Source organism: Lissotriton vulgaris, chromosome 1_1 (genome assembly GCF_964263255.1).
Source record: "Lissotriton vulgaris chromosome 1_1, aLisVul1.2, whole genome shotgun sequence".
NCBI classification, from domain to species: Eukaryota; Metazoa; Chordata; class Amphibia; order Caudata; family Salamandridae; genus Lissotriton; species Lissotriton vulgaris.
Genome location: NC_141685.1, coordinates 710,841,351 through 710,867,049, shown reverse-complemented (window position 1 = coordinate 710,867,049; position 25,699 = coordinate 710,841,351). Strand labels below are relative to the sequence as shown.

At 44.0% G+C, this 25,699-nt stretch overlaps 1 protein-coding gene across 1 annotated transcript in view; it reads right to left on the bottom strand.

Annotated features, from left to right (window-relative positions):
- CRB1 (crumbs cell polarity complex component 1) overlaps positions 1-25,699 on the bottom strand; it is a 713,161-nt gene that overhangs the window by 401,668 nt on the left and 285,794 nt on the right. The window contains exon 3 of the mRNA XM_086954812.1: positions 15,061-15,256. Within this exon, the coding sequence (XP_086810938.1) occupies positions 15,061-15,256 (196 nt within the window). The remainder of the gene's footprint in view (positions 1-15,060; positions 15,257-25,699) is intronic.

Genomic DNA, 25,699 nt, shown 5'->3' with positions numbered 1-25,699 from the left:
CCACTGCTGCTCCCCCCTTCCTTCCTTCGCTTGATTACCTCTATGCTCTGTGTGTTTATCACTAGTCAGAGTGTGGGGAAGTCAGGAGGTGGACCCCTTTAAGCATCACACTGATCCTGAGGAGTCCGACGGGATCGTGACCCCGGCAGTGGACACACAAAGTGATGAATTGGTAACAGGAAACAGTCAAAAGAGAGAGTTTTCTCCGCTCTGCTATTATTAAACAGATAAATTGGAATTAAGAGTGGAACAAAAATTCAAAGCAGATGTATGCATCTTTACTAATTGTACTTTGATACCTTAGTGCTTACGATGAAAGTGCTCGATAAGTAAAACAGAGGTCCTGCTGAGAGATACCGTCCTTGTAGTTTATACACTGCAGAGAGCCAGGGTAACCATAAAAAGAACTGCATGTGGACCACGTCACAGTGAAAAAAAAGGAAATAAACTTTTGAGACTTCTGACCCTGCCATATGTGAGTCCTGCCCTGCCAAGTGATGCCAATCCAGTACTGGGCACCTAAGAGTGGGTAGAAGGTGCTCTATTCCATTGCACCGCTTAGAACCAGTACATCTCCAATGACGCATCGTTGCTGCTGCAAAGACCAAAGACATGGTGCATCGCCTCCAGTTCTGACGTATACTCAACTTGCGTGGCTCGATGAGGATGCATTACCTACATCATGGGGTCCGACGATGACGCATCTCTGACTTACACGATTCGGAACCGATGCCTACATAAGAAGGGACTGGTGACGAAGCATCGCCTCCTCTGTTCCTAGCATCTTGTCGTCAATGCAACCACCAACGAGGGCATTGTGCCAGTGGACCAAGGCTGGTCCCTGTATCCGACCGGTGCTCCATTGGAGTTGGCCTGAATGTTGGGACTTGACCTGGTCTAGAGTGGCCAGATAGCTTTGGTTGGTGCTATATGCTTTTAAGTACTATATTTCAAGATATTCTTTAAAAATTCATAACTCCGGTTATACCTATTGGAGTTTTGTTGATGTGGTCTTGTTTTGTTCAATAAATTAAGCTATATTTTGGTATTATTGTGTGGTGTTTTAAAGGTTTGAAGTGTTTCACAAATACTTTACACATTGCCTCTTAAGTTAAGCCTGACAGGTCTGTGCCAAGCTACCAGAGGATGCGCACAGGTTAATTTAGGGTGTATATCTTACACTGACTTGGACTGGTTCTTGCTTGGACAGGGTGCATACCTCTTGTTAAACCTGGCATCATTGGTGTTAGTCCCCCTTCCATTTTATACTGATTGCCTCCTCTGTTTTTTATATGTTTTGCTGGTTATATGCGTTGGGCAATGTGCCACTGCTATTCAGTTTCCACAGTGCAAGTGCTCCCTGTGTTAAATTGATGTACTAATTAGTGATTCCATGATTGGGTTATTTAATTTACTTGTCAGACCCTAGTACAGTGCACCATGTGTGCCCAGGGCTTGTAAATCAAATGCTGCTGGTGGGCTTGCAGCACTGGTTGTGCCACCCACAGAAGCAGCTTGTAAAGTGTGTCTCAGGCATGCCATTGCAAGGCCTGTGTGCAGTCTGTGACAGCCATGTCGACTTGGCAAGTGCACCCACTTGCCAGTCCCTAAACCTTCCCTTTAATTCATATCAGACACCCCTATGGTAGGCCCAAGGGCAGAGTGCATTGTAAGTATAAGGTAGGACATGCCCTGGTGTGTGTAGCGTGTCCTTATAGTGAATTACAGCCATTTTCTTTTTTCACTATTGCAAGGCTACCTGTTCTCAATAAGCCAGAATGGGCAGTTAGATTATTACATTCTTATAATCCTAACTGACTCAGAGAACATGGAAAAAATCTAACTTAGTATGCCTGAACTCAGAATGATAAAATACATCTTTTAGTAAAGTTGGTTTTAATATTCTGTGTTTGAAAATACCACTTTTAGAAAGTAGGTATTTTCTTGCCTAACTGTCCAGGCCTGCCTCTGCTAGGTTATGTATTCCCTGTTTGGAGTTTGGAGTGACAGGGCTGGGGGGTTCCAGGAGACAGGCTGGGGCTTCCCAGTGGTGAATAGAGAGATCTGTATCTAGATGGGAGGGAGGAGTTGCACCTGGGACCTGAATAGGGCTGGGCCTTCCCTCCACAATGCTGGCTCCACCTCCTGTGGTCTGTCTGATGTCTCTGCCCTGCACTGTGAAAGGAAAGAAGGAATCTTGTCGACAAAGTGCTCCAGAGCTGGGCCTTCCCTCCCCTGTGCTGGCTCCATCTCCTGTGGGGCGTCTGATGTCTCTGCCCTGCACTGTAAAAGGAAGGAAGGAGTCATGTAAACAAAGTGCTCAGGACTAGGCAGAGGCCTCTCTGCCTTCAGAGAACAAAGGATTTTGGGGTATAAATATTGGGACCCAGTCCCAATAACTTTAGATCATTTCTGGAGCAAGAAACCTTTTGCCAAGGAGAAGAACCAAGGAAGCTTCACCAGTTTGACCGAGGGCTTGAACTTGCGCTTGCCTCCTGCTGAAGTCTCAGGGACAAAAGAGTTCACCTTCAGCTCCCCTCTGAATTTCCTTGCTGGGAATTCTAACTGCAGAAACCTGTGTTGCTAGGAGTTGGAAGCGCGACGCATCGAGAAGAAGCGTGTCGCCGCCGCAGCTGAAATCGTCGTACTGCTGGAGAAGTGTGCCACCCTGCTGCATCTCCCAGAAAGCGTGTCTACGTCGAAAGCTGCCTGCTGTCTCATCACCGGAGAAGTGTGACGCCATCAAGAGAGTCGCCATCGCATCACCGGAGAAGCGTGTCGCAGGGCCTGTCTCGGCTCCAAAGTACAGAGCTGTCGCAAGGCTACCAGGGCGTCTACGCATTGTCATCGCATCGCCGCGTCAAGGGCTCCATCATCTTACATCGCAACTGGATCATCTCATCGCATCAAGGCGCCATCTTGCGCATCGCAACTGGTCCGCAGGCCGAGAATCTACGCATCAACGCCGCACCGGTAAGGATCACAACTCATCCCCTACTCTGCGCAAGCATTGAGGCACAAAGCATCATTCCCCCCGGATCACGGAACCGTCGCATCTCCCCTTTTGCAAGCCTTTTGTTCACTTTACGTTACGCATCCAGGTACTTTGTTGAGAACTGTGTCACATTTTTTCATCAACTTGAACTAAGCAACTTTTATCACCTTTAAGCAAGCTTAAGTGTAGTATTGTGGATTAATGTTGTTTGTGGTCTTGTGTTAAGTCTATATAAAGAATACTTATTTTTATAAAACCTGTGTTGTGTCCATCTGTAGTGTTTTTACTATATTAATGTTTATATTCACAAATGCTTAACACACTGCCTCTGAGATAAGCCAGTCTGCTCGTGCCAAGCTACCAAGGGGGTGAGCAGGGGTTATTTAGGAATGTAATCCCCTTATCCTGACTTAGAAGTAAGGGTCCCTATTTGGACAAAGGTGAATACCATTGCCAACGAGATCTAACACCTCTGCCAACCAGAAATTCAATTTCTAACAGTGTTCGTCCTTTTTCTGCCCTAAAGAAGGAAACAAAAAAACTGCACTGATAGTCACATCTGCTAATCTTTGCAGATGAGCTGCTACAGGTGCACGACCCCTTGACTTTCCAGCTGCCTTCAATATTTTAATCACGATGTTCATCATGACCATCAGCAAGCAAAAAATTGAGTCTTCAACCCATCATAGGAGTGGTTCAAGTTACTCCACATAAACAACAGAATTCACACTTAGCAACTTCACCTCCAGCACCAGCGTCTTAAGAGGGCCATAGGAATTCCTGTTCTCACCCTTATAATGCATTATTTAAATATGTAATTGATCGAGGTTTAGTGGCCTTAGATTCTATTTATTCTCCTTCGCTGACGACAAAGGTCAATAAGTGTGACTATGGGCCACAAAAACGTTTTGCAGTTTTCTTTCAAACCCTAGACATATAGGTAGGCGCAACCTCAACATTATGTGAGCCTTTACAGAGCTCCTGCTGCTATGTTTTCACAATATACGTACGTACCTCAACTCCCTCCCACCCCTCAATTCATTTTCTAACATGTAATCATCATGGTGAAGTTCCTTAAAATGTTGTAGCTCTGCCTTGAAAACAATATAGAAATAAACTTTCTAATTCTAGTTTGGAAAAGAGGTGTGTTCTTGCGGTTCACACAGTTCCACACATACCTCCTTTACAACACTTCTGAAATTGATGTCACTTTTTTTGTATTTTAGAGAGTTTTATTCACTCCTAACTGACCAAGACAAACACACTTTAGACCAACCTTCTTAAAAATTAGAGCACTTGCAGAAATGACAACACATGAGCTGACATGCTGAAGTCATCAACAGTGCCACCAAAGGTTACCACTTCACAGAGCCAAACATGAGTAAATGGGAGTTCTTGACAAAGGCAGCTCGGCACTCAAAATTCCTTGGAACAGAATCAGGGTCTGTAATGACTATTTTCCTGCCCACCTCTCCTTCAAAGGATACTTTGCCACTGTGTCCCATAGGCATCCAATGAAAACCAAGAGTGGACCAGAGGCTTCTCTGAGGGCAAAGCAGAATCAAGGAGTGGAGAATTCCAATCCCACCATTTAAATCGGCAATTAAATACCTTCTTTTCACTGATAATTTCTAGCTGCATGCCCATAGTAGTCAGTAAAGTAAATAGGGCATTCTATTGCTTCAATACCAGCTACTAGTGTCTCAAACAAAACATATCCCTCACATTATTGGAAATGTACTCCTTCTTTAAACCATTTCTGAAAGAGCAGCCCTGTGTTGCTTTACTTTTCCTGCTACAAGACTCTGTGTATAGGCATTTATATAGCGCACTACTTACCCGTAGGGTCCCAAGGCGCTTCGACCGCTGCGAAACCCTTCCTGGCTTCCCTGAGAGATGGTCCCTTAATGGGTATCTCCAGGGTGAGACCAGGCATCCCCGGCGGTCTGGTGGGGCCGTTAGTGAACATGAGGCAAGCTAATGCCCAAAGTTGCCGAGTGTGATCGCTGATCAGAGTGGGCACCGAGGCGAGAGAATTATCGAGTCCGCTGACCCTGGTCCAGAAACCTGCCGCGCCGGGAATCGAACCCTGGTCCCGGGCCGTCCTCTGCTCTCGGGTCTGCCGCCTCTAACCAGTGAGCCACACTACTTCACGGTTTTGGAACTCAGTATCTTCATCATACATAAGTTTTAAAGAGACATATTGTAATAGTTTTGAATTTTAACTGTGCTATACAAGCCATCTGTCTTTACATTAGTATACATTATTTCCCTCTATTGCAAGTAACAGATGAGCAATATGGCTAAGTGAAAAGCTACTATTGGTGGCTACTTGACTCTCAGAATCCTTTTAGAACTCTGTAACTTTATTATACATTAGTTTTAAAGGGCCATATTGTATTAATTTTGAATGTAACCGTGCTGAACTAGCCATCTGTCTTTACATGAGCATACATTATTTTCCTCTATTGTAAGTAACAGATAATCAATATGCTAAGTGAAAGGCTACTTTTAGTCTCTCCCTTCCAACAAGTGAGAAAAAGAATGCTAAAAGAGCATATAATTCTTTTGAACAATGTGCCATGCTACATCTGCCGCAGATGAATGTATTTATATAGCAGCTCCCCAGATAACCTCACAAAATTAACACCATCTCAGTTCAAGATTGGAAAGTGGTTGTTTGATGTGATGATAGCCGATGTTGTAATGAATATATTTAACATTTCTAACACTTACCAGACACCTTCTGGTGAATCACATGTTCTTCGGCATCGCTTTAAGATATTTTCCTCCCTTAAAAAAGCCATCTGCCCCGCATATACTGGATTTCTGGAGGGAACTTAAATGCTAGTTGAGGCAGTAAAAGCCCAACACGTAAAGTATTATTACTTTTGTCAATATCTTCAGTCATACTCTTTTGGGGTAGGTCTCAGAGCGTTGGGTAAGGAATCTAACAGCCAGATTCATCAAGCGAAATGCGCTCGCAAAAGGGCCAGATTCTGAGAATCTGGCCCTTTGCGAGTGCAATTTTTTCATTTGCGATTCATCATCCCAAATGCAAAAATCACTAATAAAGAATTCGCAAATTTGCGAGGATTAGCATTTAAGGAATCTGTATTAGAGATTCCTTAAATGCTATTCATGAAACATTTAAAAATTGCGAAATCGGAATTTAGGACCGCTATTTACCACAAAGTCAAACTTCATGGTAAATAGCGAAAACTAAGAAAAATGCCTTTAAATGCATTTTTCTAAGTTGCATGTTACACACACACATGTCCTTTGGACATGTGTGTGCACAACATAAGTGTAAATTCACATTTCAGGGGTGCTACAGGGTGTCCTTTGGACACCCCTGCACCCTTGAAATCGCAATTTCATTTTGCGAATCGCTAATTGCGATTAGCAAATTGCGAGTGTCTTCCCATTCAATCCTATGGGCCTCTAGGCCCATAGGAATTTATGGGGAGATATTCCTTAATTGCGACCAGCAGCTCATAGGACTGTTTTTAACCCCTTCGCTGCTCATGACGAGCTCAGCTCGTCATGCAGTACACTGGTCGTGTGCTCATGACGAGCTGAGCTCGTCATGAACAATGGGAAATCTGGAGTACCAGCACTCAAGGGGAATTGCCTTATATAGTCATGTGGTTAAAAGAACCTGCATTCTTTTTAAGGCTATTCATGGCAAAAGCCCTGCCTTTGTGTCCTCCTGAATCCAGCGTTACATTCCCAATCGCCATTTAAGACTGGCTCACCATAACTTACTTACGGTGCCAAGATACAAGAAGAAAAGGCTTGGAGGGGCCAGCTTTTCCATTCTGACTCCTCACACCTGGAACTCTCTCTCCCCGATATTAGATCATCGCCTAACTACTGGAGTTTTAGAAAGCTTTTAACCACTTCCATGCTAGTGACAAGGTCAACTCGTCATGGGCTTTACCTGCCCTGTGCTTATGACGAGTTGACCTTGTCACAAACAATGGTAAATGTGGGAATCCAGCACCGGGGGGAAAACCCTTAGCACCCAAGGTGTTAAAAACCTGGTTGTTGCAACATGCTTATGTCAAATTTGCATATTAGTTGCTGGCTTTTGTTACCCTAGCGCCAATAAACATTACAGTGAATGTTGGCTGTATAAGTGGCCTATAACATAACATAACATATTGCAAATAATCATTGTGATCCCTTCCCGTTTCTAATATATGAGGTTGTTTTTTTTAACCTAAAAGAAACCTTTTTTTATAGATATTGCATGGTGTTAAAAAAGCCATTAAAAAAATAAACATATCTCTGTCTGTAATAGACTCTCATATATCACCCACATTAAAAATAAATTAAAGGAAAACTGTATTTAAAACAATCTGTTTAAGAATTGTTGAAGATATTCAGGACAGTGGCGGTTTTACCGTGGGGGCGTTTGGGCGCTGCCCCCCCTGTTTTCTCGCCGTGCGAGAAGAAGGCAGAAACAAATGGTAGTTATTTATTTATAACTACCATTTGTTTCTGCCTGCCCTTCTCGCACGGCGAGAAATCAGTCAGCAAACTTCCTCGAGCTCGAGCCTCAGGGCAGGGGGGGAGTGGCTTGGGGGAGTGGCTTGCCCACTGTTGTGAATACGGACTGTTTGGACAGCCTGAGAGGCTGTCCAAACAGACAGTATTAGCAACAGTGGGCAAGCCGCTCCCCCAAGCCTCCTCCCACTCTCCGTTCTGCAGCATGCAGACTAGGAGACATGACGTATTTAGGGCAGCCGGCCGAACCAATCAGCGCCGGCTGCCATGGAGGGGAGGGAGGCTGCCTGCAGCCTTCAGTGACGACTGGTGACGAGGGAGGCATTCAAAAAAATCCAGGATGGCGCGCGGGAGTCTGCAGTCTCGGCCCTCGGGACAGGACTCGAGTCGAGAGCCAGAGCGGGAAGCCAAGCCAAGGTAAGTTTTTTTACATTTATTTTTATGAGGCAGTCAGTCCGATTTTACGCCCCGCCTATTTCAAATGTCACCAGCCGCGACTGGTTCAGGACAAGACTCTCTGCAAAAAGCGCTGGATCTATCAGGGGGCCCACTTTGTCCATGCCTTTAAATGTCTCTTCACCCAGATTTATGCTTTTTAAGTTCTATCATGAATCTTAAGTGCATTGTAATATCTTTGTGGTTAACTGCTACAGGAATGTGTATGAATGTGCCCACGGAACAGATATGGCTTTCATTCCTGATATTAATTATTTCCTTCCTATGGGTTACTGTCTTTACTTAGGCATTTTAGCACACCGCTGTGGGCTACAATGGTTATTAAAGGTCCTTTAACAACTGGTAAAGCTCAAGGAAAAAAGGCTATAATGATATTAAACCTTTCCACCCACTGTGGATAGAATATTCTAAATCAAAAACAGAGTAACAGAAAGACACACATTGGCATGCTGGAGCAGAACATCTGTATCAGCTAATTATTGGCCCTGGGCTACTCTAGTGTCATCACTGGAGTTCTCAACATTACAATGCTCTAATTTATCTAACAAGTTATCTGGGAAGTTGACAAATCAATATATGCCATTACACATAAAGTCACAATTCATTTGGTATGAACGTGGTGGCTGGGATCCTCCTCAATCTGCATCTCCTTTATTAAGTGTAAAAGATATTTATATTAGCGTTCAATGTCAGACTGGGACAGAAAATAGGCCCGGCAACAAAATAAAGGTGCCCCCCAATAGAGAATTAGGTAGTTAAAAAAGTGGTCCATGTTAGAAAATTGGGCCAGTTTTGAACTTGTAAAGACACACTGAATAAATGTTTTCCAAAGTATGTAAGAATGCATGGATTTGAGCTTGATGGAGGCAATGTCTGTGGTAATATGGGGCAAAACATCTTCAGACCATAAAACAGGCCCAGAAACCGTTAACAAGCCTTTGCAGTGCAATAGGTTTCGCATTTGCAAGAGTTTGATCTATTGGCATTGTAAATGACAATGCCTTTAATTTGTGTTTTGAAAACCTGCAAGCAGTGCGTAATCACACACTTTCTACTTATAGTCCTTGTAAACTAGAAGTAAGGCTGGCAGATAAAAAAGGTGCAGCTACTGCCAGCCTTGCTTCTCCTACACAAGGACTATAAGTACAAAGCGCATGTTTACGCACTGCTTGCAGGTTTGCAAAACACATAAATAAAAGTCATTGTTATTTGCGAGACCTATTTCATTGCAAATGCTTCTTTTTGGTACTACAAAACCTGGGCCCTGAAGCTGAATGTTAGTGCTTGCATTAGGGCCCATGGCTCCCATGCTAAACCACAAGGCAGCAGCAGTAGTAATTCAGGTTTCTCACACACATATAGTAAGTGCAGAACAGCAGAAACATGTAGACACACAAACACACCATGTACTCCAGTTGACACAACATAGTGCAAGCTAGTAAAGCATGAACAACAGAAGTGACGGCTTCACTCGCACACAGAATAAGAAAAGCATGAGTGTCAGCAGTGCATGCTTTTCCCCACACACACAATGGGTAGTTTAACAGTGCAAGTTTCTCCAATGCATAGAACATGTGTAGTGTGGTAAATGAAGCAGCATGGAACAGCACGTAAGTTGAGAAGTCCTTTATTCCAAGTATGTAGGAAGAGACAAGAGCGGACTCTCTTCCACAGAGGCAACAAGCAACTGCCGTAGAATAGAACCCTTACTTGAGAGCAAACATAGAACAGAAACATAAGAGCATTCTGGTGGAATACAGGTCATGTAATAGCATTCTAGAAAGACTAAAACAATAACTCAAGAGGCTTGTGTACTACACATCTTCTTCCTTTCCAATGTTAACGTGAAAAGAGAGAACAAGAAACAACAAAACAAATGAGAACCTAAGAAATAAATGAAAGTTACAATAAATAGACATGAGCTAGCAAATCAAGGGCCAGATGTAGGAACCCTAATACCGGTCGGTAACGGCCGAAATTACTGAATTTCGGCTGTAACCTACCGGTATTAGGCATTTGGGATGTAGGTCGCTACATTTCAGATTCGGTATTTTACCGAATCTGTATTTAAGAATTCAGTAAATTACCGAATTCTTAAATACCGATTCGGTAACTTACCGAATCTGAAATGTAGGAAGTACTCAAGTGAGTGCTTTTCACCTGTAAGGATTTGTTATTTACCACCAACTACAAGTTGGTGGTAAATAACGAAAACCGTTAAAAAAGCAATTTTGTGCTTTTTTAACAGTGCCATGTGGCAGACATACATGCCCTTAGGGTATGTATGTGTGCCACACGTGCAACCATGCACTATTCAGGGGTGCAACAGGGTGTCAATGTGACACCCTGCCACCAAGGGGAGTGGTCCGATAGGCCCACAGCATTTCGTTGACCATTTTCCGTACCACTAACCCACTGGCAGATACCATTTGGATGATTCCTATGACTACCTTGTTAGCTCTCTCGCACATTCCATTGCCCCGAGGATTGTATAGTGAAGTGCGATGATGAGAAACACCACAACTCTTTAGAAAAGTCTGCATCTCCTTGGAGACAAGTTGTGTGCTGTTGTCAGTGATGAGAACAGAGGGAATACCCTCATCCTTGAATAGATTTCCCAAGAATTTAATGGTATTCTCAATGGTAACATTATTGGTGAACTCAACTACCAACCACTTAGAAAACACATCTATTACCACAATGGCAAATCTGTCTTTTTCATTTATCTCCCCCATAGGACCAATAAATCAGGACAGATTCTATGCCAGGGTAAACCTGGGTTCTGTATGTGTGCATCACTAGGTTTAGGGTAGACTTTAAGTCGCTTCTCATCTTCTTTACAAATTGAACAGCCCCACCAAGTAGACGTGCACACTTACAGCATGCACACAAAACAGATACAGTGCAACCCAGCAGACGAGCACATTTTCAACCTGCACACAGAACAGATACAGAGCCACCCAGCAGACGTGCACACTTCCAACATTGACACAGATAAAGCATGTGCAGCCACACTGTCTGCTTCCCTCACATAGCAGATGCAGCGAAGCAAAACTACATGCTTCCCTCACACAATCACCAGGTTTAACACAAGCTGAAGCAGTGCAAGTGACACACATACACATGTTTGTTGTTATCCAAATAATATTCATCTTGGCGCTGAATGACAGATATTTATTGTTACCCAAATGGTACTCATTTTATCGACCTCAGAATAATGAAAGGCTGAGAGGACTATTTGAGTTGAACCTTTTACTTTGAAGTCATGCATAGACTCCTGGGATGGATGAATTAATCCACGGAGTCACCAGCTGCAGATCAGTGAGCAAGTCACACACTGCAGAATATATGTACATAATCTGCTTGGATTCGAATCACTGCTGGGTCAATTCCGCCTTTCGCCTTTCATAGGTCGAGAAAAAGCAAATTAAACTGAGTAATGATCAGCACTGCTCGGTGGTGCCATGCTTTGAGGACCCTGTTTCACTTTCAGTGCCATACGTATGAGCTGATGAGTCCTGGTATGAGAGTAGCTCCTGACACAACCATCTCAAGGCTTGACACCATAGCCAGTCACTCAGCAGAGAGAAAATGAAAACCTACAAGAGAGATTTAAACGGACAGGAAAGGTAATCTAAGAAAGAGATTCCAGTTGGAATGAAGAGTTAGTGCTCCAGTTCAGGGCTTTAACTTTGATTCCACAGCCCATTGCATGCCAGGACGTAGAAGCCCCTGCCCATAACGGGCTAGCTAAAACTGCATGTCCCATAAAGGCGCAGTTGCAGGCTTAAAAGGAATGTTTGACTGACAGCATTACATGGAGTCAACTAGCAGTTATGTGAGCACAACGAAAAACATGGCATTGCCCACACAGGAACCGGAAGTCACATTTACTGTGTCATACACATTTAAAATCACCGGTTTATTGTCCAACGTGTGTCTCTGCAACACCTAAATTTCACGTCAGCTGGGTAGGGGCCCCTAGGACTAGTTGCACCCCCAGCTGCATAGAAGAAATGTTTCTCACAAGTCCCAGGAGGCGGTGAGGACATGTACGACCACATGCACCTCCCATCCAGAGGGAAAGTGGGGGCTCAAGGCTGCAGCTCCCGCCCATGGGTGTTTGACTCTAGGGCAGCCATGGAGAGCGTGCATTGCACAAGGTGAAAAGATGTGGGCACGGCAGCTATTAAAGTGAAAGTGTGGTTTCAAGTTGACAAACAAATGCTTCTTTTTTTTGTAAAAGCACCCCATGCCGCGCTTTCACCTTAATAGCGGCTGCACCCCCTTCTTTCGACATGGCTCGTTTAAAGAAAGGAGCGTGGCTGCGATTAAATTGAAAGTGCGGCACGGGGCGCCTTTACAAAAATAAAGCATTTCTTTTTCAAGTTAGCAAACAAATGCTTTTTTGTAAAGAAGCGCCCCATTCCACGTATTCACTTTAATAGCAGCTGCGCACATTTCTTTAGACGAGTTGTGTCCGAAAAAGTGGCACGGCCGCAATTAAAGACCAAGCACAGAATGAGGCTATTGTAAAATAAAAAGTAGTCCATAAAGAAACAGATAAAGAACTACAGTGTATGACAAGTAGTTCGCCGGTGCCCCTCGCATAAAAACGGAAGTGATGTATCGGGTGCACCGGCCAATAAGGAGCCAGGCAATAAGAGTGATAGAGGTGTGAGCCAATGGCAAGCAGCAGCTGAAATTACGCTCCATAGAGTGATTGCAGCAAGTCTTGCAGATAGTGCATGTGCGCCGATGCTCGACCTAAAAAAATAGCCCACTCACTGACCTGTCAGACCAGCGCTTGGGGCACAGCGCAATTGCCCCTTAGGCCACTCAGACTCTGTTAGAGTTATAAAATGCTGTATCTTAGACAGGAGTTGGGAGGGGTTCCATTGGGTAGTTTACGAGTATAGTGTTTATCCCTGGATATCTACTGACAAACTGCCGATTATTTTAGTTTTAGTTTTTCTGAATCCAATTTCAGATGTTTTGAGTGTAATAACAGAGAACGTTATCAAACCATGTGAATATTTCAGACATTTAGTGTCTGGCTCGTGTGATTTAAACAGGCCATGATATTTTGCAGATGGTTACACTGCACATTTGGCATTAAATGCTGGCTTGTGTGATATGACTAAGTAGTTTATTATTGCAGAGAGCCTATGCAGCTAGTACACACCTGTTCGCAGCAGAAGCAGCTTCTTCCACTTTGGTATGGGGAGTGGCAGATTAAACCCTGTGGAGGTCCTTCAGCAGTCCAAATTTCGGTGCCCCCCTCGCAAATTATCTCCTAATACCCAATGCACCCGATTTTTTTTACAAACTGACAGCTGCCAGAAAATGAGCTTTTAAGAGACAAACTCTTATGTGAATCTGATGTCTCTGGTTTATGTACATTAAGTTGTTATTGGACACATTACATTAATACAATATTTTCTATATAGAGTCTTTAATGTAAAGTTTTCGTTTCTTTGAGATGATTCACTTTTTCTATCTTTTGGAAGCAATATTTAATAAAGCTGGATTGCAATATTCTTTCAAGATCAAATCAAAATTATTTTGATCCGTTGTCCTGGGGGCCCTAAAAGGAGTGAGACCCATAGGCGGGTGCCTACTTTGCCTATTTGGTAATCCGGAACTGGGTATGGACTTCATATTGGAGGCTCATATCCTCACTGGTTGAACTCACCCAGCTCTTTCCCTCTTTAGGTGGCTTTCCTAGCGTAAATCTCCCTAGAGCTCTTCTCAGACTGTAGGCCTGATGTGTTTGCTTTTTCAAAGCTTGTTTCTTTGAATCAAAATAATGAATGAGGTTATGGTAAAAAAATATTTCTTTGAAGTAGGATACTAAATGAATTAAAGTCTGTTTGTGCACGTCATTAAACATTAGATTGCCTAAGGGCTTTACTTAAAGCTTGGCAGATGGGATACTCCATCAAAACTCGGCAGATAGCTGTCCATCGAATTACAAGTGCTATAGGTAGCGCTTAATTTGAACTGGTGATTTCTGTTGCTCAGCACTGGCACTTAATGATCAACACCAGTGCTTGAGCACCAGTTGAGGACACATTCATTTTGGTAGGCACAGGGAGATTAAGTGATTTGCCCAGAATTACAGGATGTTGAGTCTATGCAGAGACTCGAAACTAGTTCCCCAGCTCCGAAGTCGGCAGCTCTGGCCATTAGCTACATCCTCGCCCCACTTGTAGGGTTTGTTGGTTGTGTGTTATGCAGGGCTTACAGGAGACAGGAGGCAGGTTGAAGCTGCCTCCTGACGAGAGCCCCAGCAGTTATTTGTTTACAAATTAACCACTGGCTATAGGCTATAATGTTATTTTTTTATGGAGAATGAGACATCCGGCATGTTTGGAGTATTCTGGCCGCCAAACCCTAAGTCAGGCCCCAAGTATTTTCTATGAAGATTCCAGCATTTTAAATACGGGCAGAAATTAACAAATGGGAGCTTGGTTAGTTATCAGTTATCACAACCGAATGACTTTGTTCCACTCGTTATCATGTTTGTTTATGTGCATGATTCTTATCACTGGGGACTGAGTGAGTACCTTTTGTAGACTATGGACATCATAAGATACTGGGAGGAGACATCCCCGACAAGGATGCAAGAAGAAGTACAGAGAAGGACCTAGAATATGCCACACGGCTGTGCTTTGGCAAACAGCCTCTTCTTTAAGAATTCCTTTCATAGTGAATATTTTACCCTTCACTTCCCTCTAAATTTCGCTGAATTTGAAAGTCATTGTGAAGTTCATAGTTTGTACTAAGGCCACTAGAATCAGGTGTTTCTGAAAGTGCAGTGTTTTCAAAATAATGATGCAATTGCCACAGTTGCCACATTACCCCCCACCTGGTGCATAATGTGTATTAAAATGACAAAATTGGTAATAGTTAACAGACGGGGTCACATAATTTGACCTTTTCTGCCTCATAATTAGTTAGTGGTGCCGCATAATTGAGCCATCCACTGCCGCACAATTCACGTAGTTATCTTATGCATACACTCCTAATAGAACTACTATTTCTGTGGATTAGTGCAAGGTTTAAGTGAGAGGTTGTGGAATGAGGATACATACCCGTTGGTGGCATCTATGCACTGCCCTCCTTGCAGGCAAGGCTGACTGGCACACTCGTCAATGTCAATTTCACAGAAATCGCCCAGGAATCCAGAGGCACAGGTACAGAAATAGCTGCCAAAATTATCCTGGCAGGTTCCACCATTCAGACAAGGCTGTGACAAGCACTCATCAATCTCCAGTTCACAGTTTATACCTAAAAAAGAGGAGGGGAAAGAGAAGATTCGACATTTGTTAAGTGTTGCAGCTGTGGCTTTGCGCAAAGAGCCATCTTGTCATGAAACATGATTCACGCTCCTTTAAATCATCAATTTCAGCAAATGGCTTTGCAATGTCACCTCTCTCTGAAATGCGAGCTTCGTTTTCAGTCATTTTTTTCAGCAAGGCGCAAAAAATGTCATCAGGGAAAGCTGCAACTCACCAGATGAATTCTACATGTCAGTCAACATGTCAGTTGGGAGAAATGCTAAGCAGAAAGTGGCCATTTCATTTTCACAAAATATGCAGTGCTTATGCATTTGAATCATAGTACATGTGCGGCGAATGCTTTGCTTCAGTTTGGTGTTTTTCTTCTAAAAGTACGTTGTATGCCTGATTTCTGGAAAATGGCGACATTTTCCCTATTTCGATGGTGAAAAGCCCAGGCCATAGCTGGTTTGCCTATGTTTGGCCCTTGTGTGTAGTGGCGAAGTGAGCAAAAACACAATGGGATGGAATGCAGCACAGAATAATTAAAAGAGGCTGACATTAATTCAATCATTTCGCCAATCACTTCTTTGTGTGTTTCCAATGTCCTTGAAAAACGACCCAAGTGGGAGCATTCACCCCTCATCTAATGCAGTATTTGCGGCTCCTTGGAGAATTTAATAATTGGAGCAATGTGATTATCTAGCAAGAACTGACATTTTTGTTGCTGTGTCTATTACAGGATGCCAAGCACTAAAGTACCTTTTTCAAGCCTGTGTCCTGAAAAAAAGTCATTGAGTGGGGTTAATGAGAAAAGAGGAGATTCACCTAACTCCAAGGGGGATGTCAGGGGTCCCAGAAGGGCAACTCTCCCAAAACTTTAAAAATATCTATTTTTCTCACAGATTCATGGATCTAATTCCAGGTCCTTAGATCCATGAATAAGCAGGTAGATCTGCTAAAGTGTTGAAAATGTTGACTTTTTTTTGGGGGGGGGGGGTAATCCAAATAAAACTTATAACAGCATAAAATATTTACAGCACATAAATGCATTACCACAACCATACAGAATATGCACTCTGAACAAGTGAGCTGGTTCAGGACCTGGCCTCAAGTGGGGTGGGACCACCAAAAAGGGTTGGGCTTAGGCCCAGCATGTGCAAAACATGGCAAAAGGCCAGGTACTGTAGTCAACACTGCTGCACACAGTCAATGGCCATGGACACAGGGGCCACTTTCATAGAAGATAATAATAATAATAATAGCACCATTTCTAAAGAGCATGGCTACTTCACGCGAAGTGTCCCAGCACTAGGAGGCTGAATATGTGAAATAGTTATACATAGACAGGACAAGCCTAGCTGGAACCAAACAGCCAGGTTTTCAGATTTATTCTGAAGATCAGTTTGGAGGGGGGTAGCCGAATTTCCATAGGTAAGGAGCTCCGGATTTTAGGAACAACGTGACTGAAAGCACGGCCACCAATTCTAGCATTTTTTAAATCGGGGAAAGGACACCAATTTGGTTGTAGCCGGCCTCAGATTTAATGGAGAGATCCTTAAAGATGATTCTCTGTTTCACTGGTAACCAAATCAGTTACTTCAGAGTGGTGCTAATAGAAACTCATCTCGAGAGCCCAAGCAGTGTACGAGCTTTCGTATTTTGCATCCTTTGAAGCATATTCAAACACGATTGGGTAACACCCAGATACAGAACAGTGGAGTAGTCCAGTCTGGATCTGGCCAGTGCCTGGACTGCTATTTTCTGGGCAGACTCAGGAAGGACGTGAAGTATTCTTTTGAGGGATCTCAATATCCTGAAGGACTTTCCTGTAAGGGCATTCATCTGGGCATCAGAAGAAACTTCTCATCAAAGCAGATTCCCAGGTTATTAAAACTTGGGCTAGGTAGATGATAGAGGGCCAAGGTTATCTGGTCACCAAGCATTGGACCAGATGTTGACATGCATGCTGAATATCAGAACCTCAGTCTTCACAGCATTCAGTTGTAAACAGTTATGGTCCAAACAAATTGCAAAATCCACCTGACATGCACGAAGAGAAGAGGCCATCTGCTCACTATTGTGTGTCATCAGCTTATGAGATAATATTAAAACCATAATGCTCAATGACCCCAGCCAAAGGGCTGACATAAACATCAAAAAGAGTTGAACTAAAGACAGAGGAACTCCTTGATGCAGAAAGCGAATCATTGACTAAAATGGGTTTTGTGACACCTGGAAAGTGAATCCCTGCAAGAATGAGGTCATGCAGAGCAGTGCTGTGCCACTAATGCCGCTGTTCTAGAGCCACTTGACCAAAGTATTGTGAGATACAGTTTCAAACGTGGTAATGAGATGAGCATAAGAATAGCCACGGTGTGGCCCTCATCCATAATCCGTTTTGCAGATTCGGAGTCAAGCAGAAAGGCTGACTGTATGCTGTAAGAAGGGTGGAAACCCGATTGAGTTTTATTTAGGAGCTTACTATCCTCCAGGAAATTGGAAAGCTGTCTATTTACATGCTTTTCTGCTAACTTACCAAAAAGGGGCAACAATGATATGGACCAATCATTTTCAGATCTCAACGGATCCAATAGCATTTATTTTAACAAAGGTGCCAAAATGGTGTGTTTCCATTGTTGGGGAACACAACTAGAGAGCAGGTAGAGGATAATCACTTCACCAACCACAGATTGGATAATCTTGCAGCCCTGATCCCAGATGGTGCGGGAAATTAGATCTGTGGGAAAACCAGATTTAATGATTCAAGATTCTAGTTAATCTCTACAGCTTCCCTAGCCCTACCGGAAGTTGAAAATCTCGTCATTAATCTTGAAATTGAAGTAGGCGCCTTCGTCCTTATACTTATTTATCGCCCTCCCCAGCCCATGCCCTCATTTCCTCTTACTTTAAGCGAACAAATGGCGAACCTTATGACCTGTCACAATAGAATATTACTCATCGGTGACTTTAATTACTGGTTTAATGATATACGAGGTGGACCACAGGCTACTGAACTCTTCGAATTGTTAACCAGTCTAAATATGACTCAGCTAATAACGGCTCCTACCCACATCAAGGGCCATATTCTCGACCACATCTGGTCCCATAATATCACAGTATCAAGTCCAATAATCTCCCCTTGCATCTGGTCCGATCACCATCTGATTGAGGTCATTGTGACAGTCAAGGGCAGGGTCAAGTCCCCTAAAAGGACAGGAGGGCTGTCTCGCAAATGGAGCGCATATGACACCCAGGGTTTCATCGACACCTTGGCCAGTACACTTTCTATTATTGACCCCAACTCCAACATCGATTCGATGGAGGTAAACATCACTAATTGGTTACAGGCGGCCAGCGAAAAGTATGCCTCTCTCACCAAATTCTCGCGTGCCAGGTATGGCAACGCCCACAAATGGTTTTCTAGTGACCTTAAGGCGCTAAAGCTCAAACTCCGCCAATTGGAAAGGAATTGTAGACAAGGCTACTCCATGGCAGATAGATTGCTCTTTCTGTCGGCCCGCAAAGAATACAAAAGCTCGATCTCTACGGCCAAAGCAGCATATGTCTCAGAAAGAATACTCTTAGCCCATAACAAAGCGAAGGAAATCTTCAAAATTATGAATGACTTCACTAGCGATGAAAGGATCTTACCTGCTGAGGCTTCTACTCAAGAGATGTGCAATTCCTTGAACACCTTCTTTGTCGAAAAAATCGTGGCTATCAAGAATAGTATTCCCATCTCTACTCTCGTCGGCTCGACTGACCTCACTCCCACCAATCCACTTTCATTTACCCATTTCCCAGACATCTGCTTGAATACCTTATCAGAGCTCACAACTCGTGTAAAGTTGAGCTCTCCGAACGACTGCTGCCCTCCCGCAGTCCTTAGGGATATCTTTTCAACTCTACCCCAAAGCATTCTCCTTTTCCTCAATGAATCCCTCAGTAAGGGCATAGTACCTAGCTCCCTAAAGGATGCCATACTGGTCCCCTTACTGAGGAAACCTTGGGCAGACCTTATTGACCCTTCTAATTATTGCCCTATTTCCCTCCTGCCCTATCTGGCAAAGATTTTGGAGGCCCATGTCACTAGGTGCCTCTCTAAGTTCATTGAAAGCACTAGCTTCCTGGAGCCTAACCATGCAGGCTTTAGGCCGGCACATTCCACAGAGGCCGTCATTCTGGCATTATTAGACACTCTGAGTGGAAACGCCCCTCAGGCTCTGGTGCTCCTAGTCCTGTTGGCCGCGTTCGACACGGTGTGCCATAATATTCTGTTACACTGTGTCGGACAAGCGGGAATCCAGGGCCCTGCTTATGAGTGGATTAAGTCATTTCTGTCAGGTAGACCGCAAACGGTTCACTTGGGTCCCTATACTGCCACTAAGTTATCTACAGTATGCGGGGTACCACAGGGTTCTTCTCTCTCACCACTGCTGTTTAACTTGTATATCCAGTCGTTGATTCACTCACCAAAAACTTGGAAGATCACAGTTTTCAACTACACCGATGATCTTCTGATCATCTTTCCCCTGGACTCCCCAAACGCTCCAACAGATTTCCAAGCAGTGATGCTCCACATCCAGCAGTGGATGAATTACAATCAGCTGAAACTAAACCCTGGAAAAACGGAACTTCTTTTGCCAGGAAACAGCGGGGCACATTGGGGCCCTCACTTCTGGCCAACTGAATTAGGCCCCTCCCCCACGCCGTCATGCTCTGTGGAGAGTTTAGGGTTGACTATCGATTCCGACCTCTCTCTTAAAGGACATGTGGGGTCAGTGATCTCCGCCAGTATGTTCCAACTGCGAAAAATTTGAAAGATCTCCCACTTGTTATCGCACGCCGCCCTTGTGGAAGGTGTGATCTCCCTGGTGCTATCACGTCTTGACTTTTCCAACTCCCTTTATCTAGGATTACCACAGACTCTGCTCCGCCGCCTTCAAATTGTTCAGAATCAGGCAGCAAGATTAATTCACAAAACCCCTAGATGGCTATCGGCTAGGCCTTCACTACATAAACTACACTGGTTGCCCATTGCACTAAGAGCCGCATTCAAGACAGGCTGTCTTATCTTCAAAACACTCCACTGCAATAGTCCTCAATTTCTGAACAATCTCATTGTGAAGCACCTTCCGGCCCGCAACCTCCGTTCAGCCCACCGTCACCTAATTGCCACTCCCTCCATTAGACTGTAAAAGCAAGGTGGCCACAGGTTTTCATACTTGGCCCCCAGGTTTTGGAACTCTCTCCCCCTTGCGATCAAGACCAGCAACAATCTACTGAGTTTCAGAAAGGCTTTAAAGACCTGGTTATTTTCACAATCTTGTTAACTTGCTTTACCGCGTCATGTCCATACAATACCTAGCGCCAGGAAACTTATGGTGACAGTGCGCTTTACAAATTTTTAATAACATAACATAACAATGTTGGAGCAGAGGGAAGTCAATTCAGTATTGGAGAATAGGCTTATTTGCTGTAACTAGACATTGGTGGTGGCTGGGTCAAACTACATTTTCAACTGCAAGTGACCCCTGTCATCTGTAGTAAAGGAGGTATAAATTTTCTCTTCTTTTTCAGGAACTAAGGGTGTTAGGATATTGCAACTTTCTTCAAAGTGCAGAGAAGAAGGTGAGAAAGGAGGCAATGACATGAGAGTTTTTATAATCTAAAAAATTGAATGCCGAGAATTATTAGCAGCTGAAATAAATGGGAGTAGTATGAACGCTTTGGCTGAAAGATAAGCAAGTGGTGAGCTTTCCGTGGCATCTTATAATTCACCCTATAACAAGGGTCATAATTCTTTTGCCAGAGGCTCTCTTGTCTCTTACACTCTGTTTTAGAAGCAAGAAGTTCATTGTTAGACCACCCAGCTCAGGGCTTTTATCTCCTAGCAGCTTGTTTGACCAGGGGCCAGTTTGGTCAAGAGCTTCTCTCAGCCAGCTTTCCAGTTGAATGCTGGCCTTATTTATATTATCATCCAGACTCAGTGGAAAAGTTCAACACCGGCCCTGGGGATGACAGAGAAGCATTACCGATGGATGATGTATATACTCAAGAAGTCCCATAGAATCTCTGAAAATAATTAAACAATTATGACTTCGTCTGCTCATAACACCTTAATAATGTTTTTAATAAAAACCTCTGAAATTTCCTTGAAAAAATGTCAGTTAAAGTGCAGTTCTGGTTTTGAATTAAAACAGAAAACCCCTAAAAGTGGGCAGTTATAGTTAATTACACAAAGCCTAACGCACACCCAAGCCATTAAAACCATAACTTGCCCACTAAAAGCACTGCTTAAGACCACACAATACTGACACCAATATTACTACAGTGCAAATGTTAAGTTCCAGAGTAGAGCTAAGTTCTTCCAACTGTGACTCCCCTGCCAGCCCCTCCAACCCCCTGGGTCCATCGTTGCGTTCCCTTCCCCCCGGGGATCAGTGTCTGCATTCCCAAACGGGGCACAAATGTCTCAGTAAGCACTTGGTAATTTAGATGATCTGGAAGCGCAACTGCTTATATTTAATGTTTCCAGGATCTCTTCCTTTACATGAAGCATTTAAGTGCAGCTATCATTTACACCTCCTCCCCCCTTCACTCTCAGGCAGAGGCACCTCAAGGTCCCCATTAACAACTCACGGACTGCTGTTGTTGAAAACAAGCATTTGCAATGCAATAGGTCTCGCATTAGAAAAGTTTGAGCTATTGGTCTTGTAAATGACACATTTTATATTTATGTGTTGGTTTTGAAAATAGCGAAATTAATAGCTTTTTCATTTACAATGCCAATACTTTTAACTTTTGCAAATGTGACACATAGCATTTGCAATGCAACATGTTTTGTATTTACATGACTTAGATGTACTGATATTACAAATAACAATGGCTTTTAATTTTTTTAAATAATTAATACTTAAATAACATTTATTGTCATTTTAAATGGCAATAGCTTAAACTTTTGTAAATACCTTTTGTGAAGATTATGTTCAGTGTATTTTATTGTGACGAAAATCCAAGAACAGAAGTGAAATATTAACTTCTTTTTGTGACATTTGTAATAAAGCTTTAAACATTGAGAGAACATATTTGAACTAGATGTTGTTGAATGGTTGCACTGATTGATGCAGTGGTGGCGCGGAGGGATGTTGTGGTGGCGACGAGTGATGCTGTGGCGTTCAGTGATGTTGTGGTGACCCTGAGTGATGCTGTGGTGGTGCGATAGATAGATAGAGGGGGATAGATAGATAGACAGAGTGACGGCGATAGATATATAGACAGACAGAGTTAGGGCAATAGATAGATAGACAGAGTGAGGGCGATAGATAGATAGACAGAGTGAGGGCGATAGATAGAGTGAGGGCGATAGATAGAGTGAGGGTGATAGATAGAGTGAGGGCGATAGATAGAGTGAGGGCGATAGATAGAGTGAGGGCGATAGATAGAGTGAGTGCGATAGATAGAGTGAGGGCGATAGATAGAGTGAGGGCGATAAATAGATAGTTTGATAGATAGAGAGTAAGGGCAATAGAGAGATAGAGTGAGGGCAATAGATTGATAGAGTGAGGGGAATAGATAGATAGAGTGAGGGCGACAGATGTGTGTGTTTGTTTGTGGTTGTGTGTGTGGTTGTATGTGTAGTTGTGTGAGTGGTTGTATGTGTGAGTGGTTGTATGTGTGAGTGGTTGTATGTGTGAGTGGTTGTATGCGTGTATGGTGGTGGGGTTGTGTGTGGGGTTGTGTGTGTGGGGGTGTTTGGGGTTGTGTGTGTGGGGTTGTGTGTGTGGGTAGTTGTGTGTGTAGTTGTGTGTGTAGTTGTGTGTGTGGTTGTGTGCGTGGTTGGGTGTGTGGTTGGGTGTGGTTGTGTGTGTGTGTGGTTGTGTGTGAGATTGTGTGTGTGGTATGGTTGTGTGTGTGTGGTTGTGTGTGTGGTTGGGTGTGTGGTTGGGTGTGTGGTTGTGTGTGGTTGTGTGTGGTTGGGTGTGTGGTTGTGTATGGTTGTATGTGTGGTTGTGTGTGTGGTTGTATGTGTGGTTGTGTGTGTGGTTGTGTGTGGGTTTGGGTGTGTGGTTATTATTATTATTATTATATTCTTATATAGCGCCAGAATCGACCCCCGAAGGGGTATCTCCGCGCTTGCCTTGGGAACCCGTCCTGGTTTTTCCCTGTGAGATAGCCCCTACAGGGCATCCCCAAGGTGAACGCCAGGCATCCCGCCGCGGGGGGGCGTTGTGGAGATTAAGCAAGCTTAATGCCCAGAGTTGCAGAGTGTGAACCCATGATTAGGTCAGGCACCGAAGCGAGAATTATCGAGTCCATGGACATTTGAGCTCAAGACCCTGCCACGTCGGGAATTGAACCCTGGTTCTGACCTCTGCTTCAGGGTCTGCCTGCTCTAACCAGTGAGCCACACTTCTCCACTTGGTGGGTGTGAGATTGTGTGTGTGTGGTGTGATTGTGTGTGTTTGTGTGGTTGTATGTGTGGTTGTAGGTGTGTGTGTGTGTGTGTGTGTGGGTGTGTGTGTGTGTGTGTGTGCGGTTAGAGAAGGATGTATGTGGAAGAGAGCAGCAGATCAGCAGAAGAGAACAGGGAGTTAAAGAAGGAGGCGGTGGAAGAGAGCAGCAGATCAGCGCAGGAGAAGAGAACAGGGAGTTAGAGAAGGAGGCGGTGGAAGGGAACAGCAGATCAGCACGGGAGAAGAGAACAGGGAGTTGGAGAAGGGGGCGGGTGGAAGAGAGCTGCAGATCAGCATGGGAGAACAGACCAGGGAGTTAAAGAAGGAGGCGGTGGAAGAGAGCAGCAGATCAGCACAGGAGAAGAGAAGAGAAAAAGGAGTTAGAGAAGGAGGTGGTGGAGTTGTAGGGTGGAGTTGGAAGGTGGATTTGGATTTGGAGGGTGGAGTTGGAGGGTGTATTTGGATTTGGAGGGTGGAGTTGTAGTTGGAGGGTGGAGTTGGATTTGGAGGGTGGAGTTGGATTTGGATTTGGAGGGTGGAGGTGGATTTGGAGGGTGGAGTTGGATGGTGGAGTTGGATGGTGGAGTTGGCGTGTGGATGAAGGGCCAGAAATATTGGGGCAGATTCATTAACTTGGTAAACAGTGTGCTTCTGAAGGGCCGATAGGGCTGGGACAGAGTTGGTCATTCGTGAGACAGCTTGATTCTTCAAATGAGCCAGTAATATTGGGGCAGAGTCAGTGACTTGGGCGAGAGGGTGTTTCTAAAGGGCTAGTATGGCTGGGACAGAGTTGGTAACTCGGGAGACAATTTGGTGCTCCTGAAGGGCTGGTAATATTCGGGCAGAGTGAGTGACATGGGCAGAATAAGGCTGGGACAGACTCAGTCACTTGTGAGACAGTCTGCAACTTCTGGGGAACCCAACGGGGTGAAGCAGCCAGCCTCAGAGGCCGTATGCTGATATCTTTGCTAGCACAGTCAAGTGTCTGCCTGATGTCATTGGTAGACAGACTAGTGCCAGATAGGCTCGGTTGGGGGGGGGGGGGGGGGGGGGGGACACTCACACCCTAGCACAATAACAGCACCATTAAATTAAATACTCATAGGGAAGGCAGTAGGCGCAAAGACAGGAGAAGTTCACTAGGGACAAAGGAGTGGAAGGAAGAACGAAAACATTACATTTCCTTTTAGTAACAACATATGAGTCCGTGGTGGAAAAGAGAGAGTCTGTTTGTGAAATCCCTCGCCAGCCCAAACACATAAGCACTGTCTTTGGATCTTTTATTGCTGTCTGTCTGCTGAGGGCGGACGGGCCAATGAGGGCAAGCTTAGTGTGATGTTTTGGAGTGAAAAGCTCTGGCATTGCGCGAAGGGGGGGCGGGGGAAGCTCTGGCATTGTGGAGGAGAATATCTTCTGGAAGTTAAAGTAAATAGATATATTTGAGTCAGTCACGACATTTTAGAACTGGAGAAAGTTGTGTTACAGATATTAATACAATTGAAGAAAGCTGTGTTACAAAATTAATAGCCTCTAATGCGCGCAAGATGACTAGAATGTGCAAACAGCTTGAATTATAGAGAACTGTTTATTTTATCTGCTGTTGTAATCTGCATACTTTAAAAATAAACTGAGCGCGAAGGAGCAGAGACAACATGAAAGTGTTTACAAAAGAGTTTAAAGATTACTAGAAAAGTGAGGAAGTGTTGGCATAAATTACTAAAGCAATATTCATTTGTTAAAAGATCAAAACAATGCATCTACGGTTGAATAGATGTCTCATATGGAAGTAAACTGTCAACCTGATTGATTTGCGAAAGATTACATGAGCAGCGCGTAGCTAATTATTCTTCTGCCGGCTGTTCAAAAGTAAACAAAGCGCGATGCTTCTGAAGGGCCGATAGGGCTGGGACAGAGTTGGTCATTCGTGAGACAGCTTGATTCTTCAAATGAGCCGTTAATATTGGGGCAGAGTCAGTGACTTGGGCAAGAGGGTG